The following is a 14251-nucleotide window of genomic DNA, read 5'->3' on the forward strand; positions in this document are numbered from 1 at the left end:
AACTTGTTCTTTGGACAAAGTGTCACCTTGTAGGAAGTCTGTAAACCTCTAAGTGCTCCCAGCGTATTAGCTAAGTCCTGAGTTCCATGGAGTTGGATGCCCTAATTCTGCTTTAGAAAGTCCTGGTTCCATTAGTGGTCTCCTGAGAATTCTTCTGGCTTCCCTTTTTGTTTCTTGAGCAGAGTTCAGTCAAGGAGAGGTCAAGAGACATGATATGTTACTTCCAGTCACTATATTGGCTCTGGAAACCTCCAACTCTAGGCAGGTTTCTTTGATCTTCTCTGGTCACTTTCTTTCCTTTTCAAGTACATATTTGCTATTCAGCAAAGAATTAAATGACTTCTCAGGAAAAAATGCCAACCCAGAATGACAAGGCTTCCGTGATTCTGAGCCTGACTCTGAACCTTTCCTTTGGAAAACTAATGACTCCACCTATCATTCCCTTGGCATTTAGAGAAGCTACATTAGGTGGCACAGCTCTTTCTACTCAGCTTCTGCTACAGAGCTTCATCTTCAGGAGCCATCTAAGCATTTTTTCCCCAGTAGGAGTTCAGTCTGCTCATTATACCTAATTGCAAAAGAGCTATATTCAGAGCAAGAATAATAATTTCAGATTTTTTAACTGGACATCAAAGAGCAGGAAAGTATGCAGATTCCTAAACAGATAAGCATTGAAGATATTACAGGTAAGGTTAAAAAAAATCTGTAATTTTGTAGTGACTAGAAGTTTAATATTCAAATATTTAAAATGTGCATATTTTATTAAGCAAATGATGTAGAGTTATTTAGTTTAATTTTCTGTAAGTAACTCATAAAGAATTGTCCTAAAAGCTGTGGGTGAGGACTAATTCATTCAAGGGAAACAGGATCTAATGATTGCCTTGTGGGGTATACACTGTATACTCGTGCTAATTCCTGCTAATTGTCAAAGAAGAATAGTGGCTTTTTATCAGCAGTTTGCATTTGTGTAATGGTCCTGGTCTACTGGTTTTGTCTCCTTCACTGATAAGGAAAACACCATTTAAAACAAGCAAGAAAAGCAAATCATCCTTTACAGCATTATTTTCTTTTTAGCCTGTCTTGAGAAGAAAAAAACCTAGCATTCTACGGGAAATACTGTTTGATTCCATGGGAAAATATTTAGTAACAAGCAGAGAACACTTGATTATTTCTCAGCTATTTCTTCTGCATATTTACAAAATGGACAATAGTATTATTTCCAACATCTTAAGTTGTAAACAAAGTTAATATTACATTTCACATACCATGGACATGACACTATTTTAAAATATTTTATACTTTAAAAAATTGTTATGATAACACATAATATATAATATTGTAAGTAAGTTTAATTCTTGTAATTTGGAAATTCAGTCAGAAATATTAAAGAATTGTGTAGATCTTGAAAGGCTAAAATAATCATGCATTTATACTAATTTCTCTTAAATTGTTCAATTTTATTTTATAAGGAAATTAAGTGGTCATACATTTTTGACAAGTAGTTTTGATAAAGTTAAACATAGATTATTGATATTTACTTAATGCTTTATAATCATTCAGTGATTGTCACTCCAAGTTAGGCCATCTTTTTTCATATTTTGCAGAAGAATAATTTCCTAAGAAACAACTATTGAGGCTTGGTTATATATGTAAAATTTCAGTCTAGACAGAATTTCTTTTTTTACTTTTGTTTGCTCAATATTTATGTCATTAGTAATAGTAACAGTATCATATATTTGTGTGCGGTGTTGGCAACTGACAAAGTGTTTTAATAAACGTGGCAACAACCCTTTGGGATCTCATTTTGGGCAGGTAGATAGAGAGAAGTCCCACAGCTAATAATTGGCAAATTGTGCCTTGGCCCTGATTCTTCACAGCCAACTTCAGTGTTCATTTCACTACATTTTATCTATGAAGGTTTTCTTCTACGGATAGTTAGTCATGGTCTTACAGTTTTTAACCCCAGTGATTTTGGTTGTTATCATTATGTCTTGCACATAATAAACAGTCACTAAAGAATATGGGTCAGGCGCGGTGGCTCACACCTGTAATCCCAGCAATTTGGGAGGCTGAGGCAGGCGGATCACGAGGCCTAGAGATGGAGACCATCCTGGCCAACATGGTGAAACCCCGTCTCTACTAAAAATACAAAAAAAAAAAAAAATTAGCCGGGCATGGTGGCTTGTGGCTGTAGTCCCAGCTACTCAGGAGGCTGAGGCAGGAGAATTGCTTCAACCTGGGAAGCAGAGGTTGCAGTGAGCCAAGATAGCGCCACTGCACTCCAGCCTGGCAACAGAGTTAGACTCTATCTCAAAAAAAAAAAAAAAAAAAAGGATTGTGGAAGGAGGTGATGAAGGAAGGAAGGAAATAAGAAAGGAGGGAAAGAAGGAAAGAAGGAAAGAAAGAAGGAAGGGAGGGGCAGGCTGGAAGGAAGAAAGAGAGGGCGTGAAGGAAAGAGGGAGTTCTGTTGTGTGGTAAAGGATTTTTGGAGCCCCTAAATGATGATAGTAGTCCCCAAGTTCTCAGCTATTTCAGAGAACTGTCCAGCTTCCCCCGCAATTATCATTTGTCCTGACCTTTTTTGCCAAGGCAGACCAGGTCTAGAGTAAAATACTACAAAATACATTCTCTGGTATTAAAAAGGAATGGCCAAAACCGTAATTACTTTTGCACCAACCTAATAGTAAGTTGCTGCTTTACCTTATACTTTCTTCCTTACAATACTGTAGTTGCTGACATACCAAAGAAAGTGTGTTTGGGATAAAGTGGTCACATAAATGGCAAACATCAAAGTAACATCAGATTTTGTAGTGTTTCTGATCGCTGTTCATTTGGTAGTCACTAGAAGATAACTCCCAAACCGTGAAAAACTAGCCACAAATCAGAGGGAGACAAGGTTTAGGAAGCACCGAATGAGTGAGAGCTACTTCACCTTCCTGGCACAACTATTGCGAGGGGGGTCATCTTTTATGTATTGAAACTTATTTTATCTTCCAAATTTTAGTTTACCTTTAATACAGCTCCTCCCACCTCCCCCAGAAAGAATGCTGTTTGCTCTGTTTGGCATAGGACCCTTTTTGTCTGTTTCATTATGTCCTGGTTGAATTACCAAATGGAAACTGATTTAGGAATACTGAGTGTGTACGGCACAGAGAAAAAATATCACTGCAAAATTTATAGGCCTGTGTAAGACTGTCAGGGCACTATGTTCAAAAAAGGAGAGCAAAAGGAAACCTGGCAAAAATCTGAAGAGTGGATATAGCACCATCTCCATCCTGGGTTCTTCTGACAGTTACAACTTATTCCTGTGCTCGGCTGCTGGTTTGCAGCAGCTGCTTCCAGTCAGTTAACACTTCGCATCACCTGGGAGCTCATTGCTGCCTTACAATTCGTGATCATTTTTTGATCTCACTACTGCTAAAGGATAAAAGTGCTAAGCATAATAATCCATAACTGTATGAGATACTTGCTACTTCATTTCCTTCCAAGAATCAGTTTGCTGTCAAATATCCCATTACTAGTTTCGGGTAATGATCTAAGAATTTCTTAAATGAATATATCAGAGCTAGGGGCTTCAGGATAGCATTACAAGGATAATCATTTCAGGGAGATATATTTTTAAGGCCTTTTAAAAAAGGGTTGTTTCTAGTTTTTAACATATTTGTTCATCTTATTTTGATGATCTCATAAGATCAGAAATTCTAAGGAAGAGGTATGTCTGTGTGTTGCTTATATCACTGCTATTTTTTATTGTTAGTTTACATTTTATAAGGAGTGTCTACATTTTGGGGAGAGGTGGAATGTTGGTTTTGTTGTTTTTAGCAAAAGCCTTGGCATTTGTCCTGAGAGAGCCCATGCAGTGTTTGCTGTTCAGGATGCATGAAGGGTAATCTTTAGCAACCTGTCAGAGATGCAAAGGCCGCTAGGGTCTGCTTGAGGTTCAGAGTTCCTCTGCAGGACTGCATGGTGACAGCACACCGCAGGTGGCCCATTCAGCACTGTCACCTGGGGCAGCAAGGATACCCTGCTCCATTTATCATCCCATAGAATTCTGTCAGCAGTTGAAAGCCTTTAAGCACAAAACCTTTAACATTCAAGGTAAACTTCCTAAATTTTTTTTTTTTTTTTTTTTTTTTTTTGAGACGGAGTCTCGCTCAGTCATCCAGACTAGACTGCAGTGGTGCGATCTCAGCTCACTGCAACCTCCACCTCCCAGGTTCAAGCAATTCTCCTGCCTCAGCCTCCTGAGTAACTGGGACTACAGGCACCTGCCACCACGCCCAGCTAATTTTTGTATTTTTAGTAGAGACGGGGTTTCACCATGTTGGTCAGGCTGGTCGCAAACTCCTGACCTCATGATCCGCCCATCTCGGCCTCTCAAAAGTGCTGGGATTACAGGCGTGATTCACCGTACCCAGCCAACTTCCAATATTTTTAAAGGCAATTGCCGTGGATGAAAATATTAATACGTAGCACCTAAATAAGTAGTCTTTCACATGAAAGGATAATATTATTTTAAAATTATATGCTGTGTGATATATAGAAATGTTGTGTACTCCACGATTTTACAGACCAAACAGTGCAAATCGTGTTTCCCCTCTTCTTGAAGAAGATGTTAAAGTATAACTGATAATTGATGGTAAAAATCACATGTCTACTCATTCTTTCTTATTCCTTTTGTTTAGTTTGTTTGCTTTGTAGGCCTGGAAAAGATGCCTTGAAATGTATTTTGAAAATAACTTTTTGTTGGAGTAATAAAAAATTAGTCCAATTCTTATTTATCCATAGTAATGATTCCAGAATAACATGCATCTCCTTAGGAATAAAGTTCTCCTTTAAAAAAATAAATGAATAGCATACATCTTTGAAGTCCCCAGATTTCCATTGTCAAGCTTTTTTTCTCATTGATACATACCCAAATTAAGAGCCTTCCCTACTTGCCCATTAATATTTGCTGCTATTCATTGAATGCTAGTTTTTTTGTTTTGTTTTTTTTGGCCAATTCCTTTATCTAGATTATTTATAATCTCTACAGTATTCTGTAAGAGTGCCATTACCCCTGTTTTCTTGATGGGAATATTGAGCATCTGAGTGGTTAAGTGACTTACTCAAAGCCAGTAGGAGACAAGATTTGAACCACATCTGTCTCCAAAGTCCAAGTTGTTTTGAGTGTCTTTTGCTGTTATTTGAAAAAGCCATGCTGAGATCAATGAAAGAGGTCAAAAAACATGCCTTAGACAGGATAATAAGAGGCAAGCAAGGCCATGAGTGATTCAGAAATGGAATAATCAGATGTTGAGTATTCTAGTCAGGTAGTATAAAAATCAAGCAGGGGAGAAGACAAAATTAGGTTATGTGTCACAACAAAATGTAGACTTTCGAAGGAAATGAACAGGAAAGGCAGAAGAAAATGGAAAAGTAATATATGGCAGGTCAAATAAAAGTAAACAAGGGCATATGAAACTCACGTGCAAATAATAAAATAGAAATTAGTAAGGAAGACAGACAAGGAATTAAAAATTCATAAGAATGTATCAGTAGACAAGAAAAAAAATTGCCTCTAAAGATGGATTTTTTTTTTCCTAAAAGTGTATATAGAATCTACACTGGTTTGATATTACTGGTTTTGCTTTTCATCCTGATAATATCATTGATAAACATTGTGTACATCAGACTATTTTTGGTTGGGACTGAGTATTGCCCATGGTGTTCCCAATGATATGAGAAGAAGCATCCTGGTACTAAATGCCCTGGTGGCCTGGGGCTGAGAGGTTTGGCCTTGTATAATTCACGCACCCACTTTCATGTAATGTGAAATTTGACGAGTGAATGTTAAGTTCATCGTATGAAGGTGTTGCAAACCAAACTTGAAACATATTTCTACCTCTCATTCTAAATGGAGATATTTTGCAGTGTTTTAGTCTACATTTACAGTGATATTAGACTCTTTCCATTTCCCTAAAAGTATGATGACATTTGGACATTCAACCATGTTCCTCTAAGAAATTAGAGTAGAAAAGAAATTTAGAAGAGAATGAATTCTAATCTGCATGTTAATATGTATCTGACTAATAATCTGTAACGTTTTCATTTGGAACAAATAAGCCAACTTGTGTTTCTTTTTCAATATATACATCATGTCTAAAAAATATAGTCAATAGGCATGTAAAACATTTCAAAAATAAATAATTTTATCAATTAATTGCCATCAAAAATAGATGTCTAAATTGAGCTGCACTGAGATGACTTTATACTATTACCTTGAACCTTCCTGAGGAATGTATTTTACTTAATGACAATAGAGCTTCTCTTTTCCAACTACCTGGAAGATAAGATATTGGTTAAAAAATGTTGAGCCCATTTTCCTATTTAGTTATTATAAAATTAGTTAACTCTATAATTCTCTCTTTTATAATTTGATTCTATATAATTAGACCCACAAAGTGCTTAACTTCTTTGCTATTGTTTGTAAGGTCTGCAAGTGTAGTGAAATCTGTACCTTATATGAACTCTTCCTTTTAGGATTATTTCAGATTAACGGCTGCTTAGAAGGGGAAAAAAAAAGTCAATGTTAACCTTTCTCCTTTCTCTCCTCTTCAGCTACATCTACATCCACCACTGGGACAAGCCATCTTGTAAAATGCGCGGAGAAGGAGAAAACTTTCTGTGTGAATGGAGGCGAGTGCTTCATGGTGAAAGACCTTTCAAACCCCTCGAGATACTTGTGCAAGTAAGAAAAGAAATTCTGTGTGTGGCTTATGTCTATAACTCCCTGTTTCAGATGATTCTGTGTCTCATGATGTATTGTTGCTTTTTTTCCAGTTTTGTTGCATCATGTTGAATAATGCTGTTTTATATGTAGAGTGTTTTAAAACATTCACACCATTCGTCATCACTCCTCTGTCATATCCAGAATTGTTTTTTGCTCTTTTCAATGTGTGTGAGGTTTTTTTGGGTTTTTTGTTGTTGTTGTTTGTTTGTTTTTGCCATGTTATTTATATTGTTGCTTTCCTTGTGGTTTTTCTTGTTGTTATTCGAAAAGATGTACAGATATCACAGAGGCCTATAACTTTTGATATCTACTTTTACATCCAATGTATGAATTAAGCTGCAAGATAATGTTGCTTTCTTGTCCCAGTGATCACCTGCAAAATGAATAAGACAACAAAAAGAAGCAGAAGGGCAGAAGATTATTTACTGACATGTATCTGTTACACTTGGGATTGTCTTATTGTTGCATAACTATTTTTTAAATGAAGTTTAGTTTTATATCACTAGTAAAAAAAAAAGAGAAAAAAGTAAGTTGCATATATTTGGAAATACATTGTGTGTAGCATCCCTGTGGGTGACAACAGTGTTCTTTCATTTGTCTATAGATCTATCTAGAATAGCACTTTCTTTCCAATGACCTGAAGGAGTGATGCACCATTAAGAAGTATCCAATTTAGGCCCCGGCGCGGTGGCTCACGCCTGTTATCCCAGCACTTTGGGTGGCCAAGGCAGGCACTCTTACAGAATTCTATAGAGATCATAAATAATCTAGATAAAGGAATTGGAAAAAAAAAAAAAAACACTGGCATTCAATGAATAATAGCAAATATTAATGGGCAAGTAGGGAAGGCTTTAATTTGGTCAGGAGATGGAGACCATCCTGGCTAACACAGTGAAACCCTGTCTCTACTAAAAATACAAAAAAATTAGCCAGGCGTGGTGGCAGGCGCCTGTGGTCCCATCTACTCGGGAGGCTGAGGCAGGAGAATAGCCGAACCCGGGAGGTGGAGCTTACAGTGAGCCAAGATTGCGCCACTGCACTCCAGCCTGGGCGACAGAGCGAGACTATGTCTCCAAAAAAAAAAAAGAAAAAGAAGTGTCCAGTTTATTCTCTCTCAAAAGGCAGCATAAGATAGTGATAGTTTCAGTACATTAAATATTTAAACCTTGTAGTAAAAACTAATAGGACTCATTAAAAAGTACATTTATTTTGCCATGCATTTTAAGTCTACTATTGATATTTTGTCCACATGTGGTATATGGACTTAAAATTTGATGTGGGCATAAAAACATATTTAATGTTTTATTGAAATGATGAAAATACACATTTATTTTGCTGTTCACTAATAGCTGTATCCCAAGAGCAAGGTATTTTAAAAGTCGTTCCTTAAAAAATGTAGCATAGAACATCTAATAAATTTTGCCAGCAGTCCCCAGCTGAAAACACGCAGCGAGGCCATTGTTCTAAAGCAGCAATGCTTGTTTTAAAGGAGGGAAAACCATTTTGTCATAAAAATTGTTTTCTGCTAGAATATTGGCATGGGGCTTAAATCTTGACAAGGAAGAACAAGTCTGTTAGAGAGGCAATTGAACTGATAGGGGCAATTATTAGCAAAATGAAAAAGGCACCAGGAATAGTGAACAAGGACATGTCCCTTTTACATCACAGAAATACTATATAAATATTTAGTGCCAATTCTAGTAAAATCTTAATTATGTTTATAAGTAAGGAAGTGCATCTTAAAAAACGTATGTTTTAAAGGCAAAAAAGCAACGATCGAAAATGCCATTTTGTAGGCCGTGTTTTGTTGCTCTCTGAGCTGTGGTAGATTGGAGGTGTCTGTAGTGTGCCTGATGGGACCTCTGGCTCTGGACAGGCACCTTCCAGAACTTCTCCTTTCTTGCACTCAAAAGCTCTTCTCTGAAAAGAATAGATACAGTGCCAAAACAAGACAAGTTTTGGTGGTTGTATAGCTGATTTTATCAAAGACAGACAATTTGTAAAAGTAAATATAATCTGTTAGAGTGAATAAAAGACTTGGAGCCGGAACAGTAGAATTCTAATCTCAATTACTAAACATCTCTTTTACAGAAATAAATAATTTTTAAAAGCCAAAGTGAAATGATGATAGGTAAAAGTCTTGCAAAAATATTAAAGCAAGATGAAATATGAGTATGAGGCCAGGTGCATGCCTGTAATCTCATCACTTTAAGAGGCCGAGGCAGGCAGATCACTTGAGCCCAGGAGTTTGAGACCAACCTGGACAATGTGGCAAAACAGCATTGCTACAAAAAATACAGAAAAACAATTAGCCAGGCATGGTGGCATGCACCTGCAGTCCCAACTATTCGGGAGGCTAAGGTGGGAGGAACACTTGAGCCCAGAAGGTTGAGCCTGCAGTGAGCCAAGATCATGCCACTGCACTCCAGCCTTGGTGACAGAGTAATACTGTCCAAAAAAAAAAATTAATAAATAAAATAAACAATAGGCCGGGCGCGGTGGCTCAAGCCTGTAATCCCAGCACTTTGGGAGGCCGAGATGGGCGGATCACGAAGTCAGGAGATGGAGACCATCCTGGCTAACACGTTGAAACCCCGTCTCTACTAAAAAAAATACAAAAAACTAGCCGGGCGAGGTGATGGGCACCTGTAGTTCCAGCTACTCGGGAGGCTGAGGCAGGAGAATGGCGTAAACCCGGGAGGCGGAGCTTGCAGTGAGCTGAGATCCGGCCACTGCATTCCAGCCTGGGTGACAGAGCCAGACTCCGTCTCAAAAAAATAAATAAATAAAATAATAAAAAAGAGTATGTAGAAAAGATCATTCCTTTTAGATCTGAATTATCTCATATGACTGTTTATTATTTAAAAAATAATCTTAGAGATTCACTTCTTGATCATTAAAATATTCAAGTCTATATGCTTGTAGCAGAATAAAAATCTGTCTGATTTAGTCTTTAGTTCTGCTGACTTGCTGTGAATACAGCACAAATATAAGACATCCCCATATTTATCATAGCAAATTGGGATGAACCAGGTTTATAATTTGTAAGATTTTCTCTGATCAAAATAGAAAATGCCAGAAGCTGAGAAGTATAATCTATAAAATATGAGGTTCGTTTGTTATATGGGGAAACCTTGTTATTTTTTCCTAATCTTAAGCATACAGCGTAATTGTATTTTAGTAAATCTTCTTGAAAAAAACATTTAAATTATAGTTCCTTAAATTCATCTCCTTTTTAAACAATGTACCCATATTATCTATGTTTCATATTTGTACTTCTTCAGAAAAGCATCTGAGACCACTATATTTTAATTATAGTAATGAAATGTCATCATTTTTCATCATCGCTTTGCAAAGATTTACAAGCTGAGTGAGTGCATGTGCTAGTTTCTGCATACCTCTAAGGAACCAGGGCAGTTCTTTTCCACATATTAATTTCAGCTATTCTTTAGCCCTCCCATGTCCAATACAAAACATGCAATCATGTAAGTGCTGTTCAGTTTTTTCATTTTAATATTGTGCCAACAACTGTAATTTTTCTTCACTCAGCACAGTTTCTCATTAAATCTTAAGCCTAATCCAGAATTGAAAACTTGCTATATTTTAAAAATCTTGAAGTGAAATATTTGTTACTCTTCTAATATTTATTAAAGCCCCAAGCCTTGAATGAACACTGCATCCTCCCTAATTGTCTAGTGGATCATTCTTGCCTTCTAGTTCTAAGAAAATTATACCTTTTTTTTTTTTTTGGAATTAGGATCTTTTAGGTAAGTGTTTTAAATTATTACTGGATCTTATCAGAAAGAAAATCTCTGACATCTATGATTTTGATAAGTTTCCCCCTCCTTTGAGATGGTGACTTTATTCATACATTAAAGCAAGCCAGAACCTTGACAGAAGAATTGGAGAGTATATTTTACATCCAAAGTATTTCAAACCTTTCTTGTTAAATGAAACTTTTTCTTTTAAAAAATCCTGTACGTAAAACATCTATAGCACTAAAAATAATCACTACTGAGAATTTAAACACAGACATATTATACTAGGTCTTTTGATAATACATTGTTCACTAGACCACTTGAATAGAAACAGAAGACAAAAATACTGCATTGGCTCATCACGGTCCTGTCTTTGAAGCCAGTTCATAGTTTCCATATGGTCTATCTGTCTAGAGCTAAGCTTTGCTGAAGCTTGAGCCACGTCATTGAAAATCAGCTTTATCCCTGACTAAAGACATGACTCAGAAACACCACAAGCCTGGAAGTTTCCAAGCAGTCTCTCTGGTCACCTAATCTGCTGTTGTCTTCTTGGGAGTTGAAGTAGAAGATTTTGCAACAAGTCTCTTTTGTCTCTTTGCTTAGAACAAGGTGTTTCGAATGGATGAAACATATTAGCATTGAAACACTTCTCTGAGGAGAGGTTTCCGAATTGCTTGGACCTCCTCCTGGGGATTGTGTGGCAATTTCAGTGGTAGTTCTCATCTTTTATATTTTTTTCTCTACAGTAATTTAAAATTTATTCTGTGGAAAAAAATAGTTACTATTCCAGATTATATAAAGATGAGAAAAGAATCATTCCATTTTATACCCTCTGATGCTTTATGTGGTCCTGTGGTTCAGAGAAACAAGATACGTGAAATCGAACATGAAATTGTCCAGTTTTCCTCTTGCATCTTTTCTTTATTTTTGTATATCTGTTCTTCTAAACAGTTTCAGTGGAGAAGTACTTTGGAAGATGTTGATGTAATTTTTTTTAATCCAAAACTTATTTTATATCAGGCTGTGCTTGTGAGTCCAAAATGTTGTCCAGTGGACAGATGTGCCTTCATCTGGAGGGGTTTAGAGTTTTAAACTACCAATTTTGGTGAACAGTCATATGTCCTTTCACTTCAACTCTCTGGACAATAAATTTATTTATAACATGAAGTTAATATGTTCTCCAAATTTCTTCCCAGGGAGTCAGTGAAATTAAATGAGTTCATTTCTGCTAAAGTACTTTTAACTCTGGGGAAGCAAAATTTATTTTTCCTTATAATAAAAAGTAAATGGTAGTATTGCATTCTCTCAGTAGACATTGGAAAAATATATACACCTGTTTTAACAGACTGTGTTATCATGTTTAATTTCTTTTTTTTTTTTTTTTTTTTTTTTTTTTGAGACAGAGTTTCGCTCTTGTTGCCCAGGCTGGAGTGCATTGGTGCAGTCTCAGCTCACTGAAACCTCTGCCTCCCAGGTTCAAGCAATTCTTCTGCTTCAGCCTCCCAAGTTGCAGGGGTTACAGGCATGCGCTACCACGCCCAGCTAATTTTTTGTATTTAGTAGAGATGGGGTTTCACCATGTTGGTCAGGCTGGCCTCGAACTCCTGACTTCAGGTGATCCACCCACCTTGGCCTCCCAAAGTGCTGGAATTACAGACATGAGCCACCACGCCTGGCCCGTGTTTAATTTCTAATTCTTTATTTAAGAGTAGCAGTTTTATTTGGTTTGTTGGGACCACCAGCTATCTTTATAACTTTTCTTTGATAGATGATTTAATATTTCTGATCATTAGTTTCCTTATACTGTAAAAACAACAAAAAATGAACTTAATTTGGAAAGATGGAAGGTATCTATAAACGTAGACTTTTATAATTTTGTATAATGAACGTTTATGAAGCCATGTAGGGTCTTATTATATTATACATTATTATAAGAGACAAGTGTGAAAAACATAACCATAGGAGACAAAATCACAACAAATATAATACATTAAGTTTGATAAATGAAATATTTATCAAACTTATTTGATAATATATATTATGTAAATGAAATATTTATCACATTATGCCTAAGGTCGCAATTTTTTAAATTTTTGCAATCAGACCTTGGCGATGACCTTGAGCAGTAGGATATTAAAAACTCCCACATGCTTAGTGTTCCAATAATGGAACACTAGGCATAAATGCGTTAGCATTTGTTTATAGAACAGCTATTTGCCAGGCATTTTTTAAAACACAGAGAAAATGTAAGGAATGGTGTCTGATCTCTGGGAACTCAGTCTGTTTAAGAAAATGAAATTGCTAAAATAGAAAATCAATAAGTGAATATATGCCAAATGGTACAATGCTGACTATTAAGGTAATACAAATTTAAAGAAGGTAAAGAAAAGACTGAAATAAGTTAATGAAGACTTTTTAAATATAATGATCATTTATAGAGTCTTTCCTTTATACCAACAAGGCATTGTGGTTGTAAGAATTCTTTCTCTGAGACACGGTAACATGCAGCCTAATTCTAGGAAGTAAAACAAACAAATGAATGAAATAAAGAACTAAGTTAAACAGTGGAGCCACTTAATGACCTCTGAAGGTCCAGCAGAGGACTTTGGGTATATTAATAGCTAGTAGGGAGTCATAGTAACTTCTGGAGCAGGAGAGTGGCACCATAGACATAGCAGATGTTTAGGGAAGCGAGTCTTCCGTACAGGCTAGAAGAAGTCTGGGGACTAAGTAAGATGGGAAGAAAAAAGTCAAAGACATCAAAGGCACTAGCTAAGGTTAACATTTTATAAAATACTGACATAATGATGCTGATGATAGTAACTTTTATAATATATATTAGTAGCTGGATTAACATAATTGAACAAGGGGGCAACGGTACAAACTCATAGTTGTGTCCTGCAGTCTCATCATCATGGCTGCAGAAAGAGAAATTTGGAAGAAATAAACAGGATATATCCTGGGTTAGAACTTCCCGTCCATAAGAACACACTGCTAACTCCAATCCCAGCCTAGAAGAGTTCTTTCTTGAGAATCAGTGTTACACTTGCCTGTAATACTTCTCTGTTCTTGAATATTGTAACATTTAACAGATACAGACAGTATTTGTGAGAGCAAGTGGTGGGACTCATGTGGCTCTATATAATGAGCTCTTCAGACAACTGTGTCTTCTATTTCTTTCATGTCCTCATGTATCTAGAATCCTACTATGTGCTTATGATGAATTTATTAATTCATTTAGCCTTTAAATCACTGAGGTAGAGTTGAAGAAAATTCTTTAGTATTTATAGGATTCAGTTCAGGTGTAGTTTTGCCTAAAATCAGGTACATTGGCTAAGTGTTCTGAATAGCTTCGTTCCTCTCTTACAAAAATCAGCTGGGCAGCTATATACATTTATTGAGCTCCTGTGAGACAGGCTCTGTGCTCATGCTACTTATAAAGTAGTGAACAAAACCATACTGGTCTTTGCCTGATGGAGTCTGTAGGCTACTGCAAGTAACCATCATGTTTCATATAATTAATTGAATTATAAAGCACAGATTTGCCAAGTGCTGTGAAGGGTATTAAGTGAGCTAAGGGAAGGTACAATGAAAGACCTAGTCAGAGGCTGACTCTGCTCCATGGAAAAAAGAATAAAAAAGGAGTATGCAGTCATACTCTTGAGATGTATACAGAGTCAATTTAAAATATTTCATTGTGCATATATACCATATTTTCTTA

General features: G+C 36.4%; 1 protein-coding gene across 16 annotated transcripts in view; it reads left to right on the forward strand.

Moving 5' to 3' along the window:
- Positions 1–14251, forward strand: part of NRG1 (neuregulin 1) — a 1143721-nt gene that overhangs the window by 1096910 nt on the left and 32560 nt on the right. For 15 of the 16 annotated variants that reach the window (XM_033230537.1, XM_033230529.1, XM_033230472.1 and 12 more), the window contains one exon: positions 6601–6730. In XM_033230537.1, the coding sequence (XP_033086428.1) occupies positions 6601–6730 (130 nt within the window). Of the gene's footprint in view, positions 1–6600; positions 6731–14251 lie in introns of those variants that run through there. The other variant, XM_033230602.1, reaches the window with a different exon arrangement.

This window comes from Trachypithecus francoisi, unplaced genomic scaffold, assembly GCF_009764315.1.
Source record: "Trachypithecus francoisi isolate TF-2019V2 unplaced genomic scaffold, Tfra_2.0 Contig01440, whole genome shotgun sequence".
Classification (NCBI taxonomy): domain Eukaryota; kingdom Metazoa; phylum Chordata; class Mammalia; order Primates; family Cercopithecidae; genus Trachypithecus; species Trachypithecus francoisi.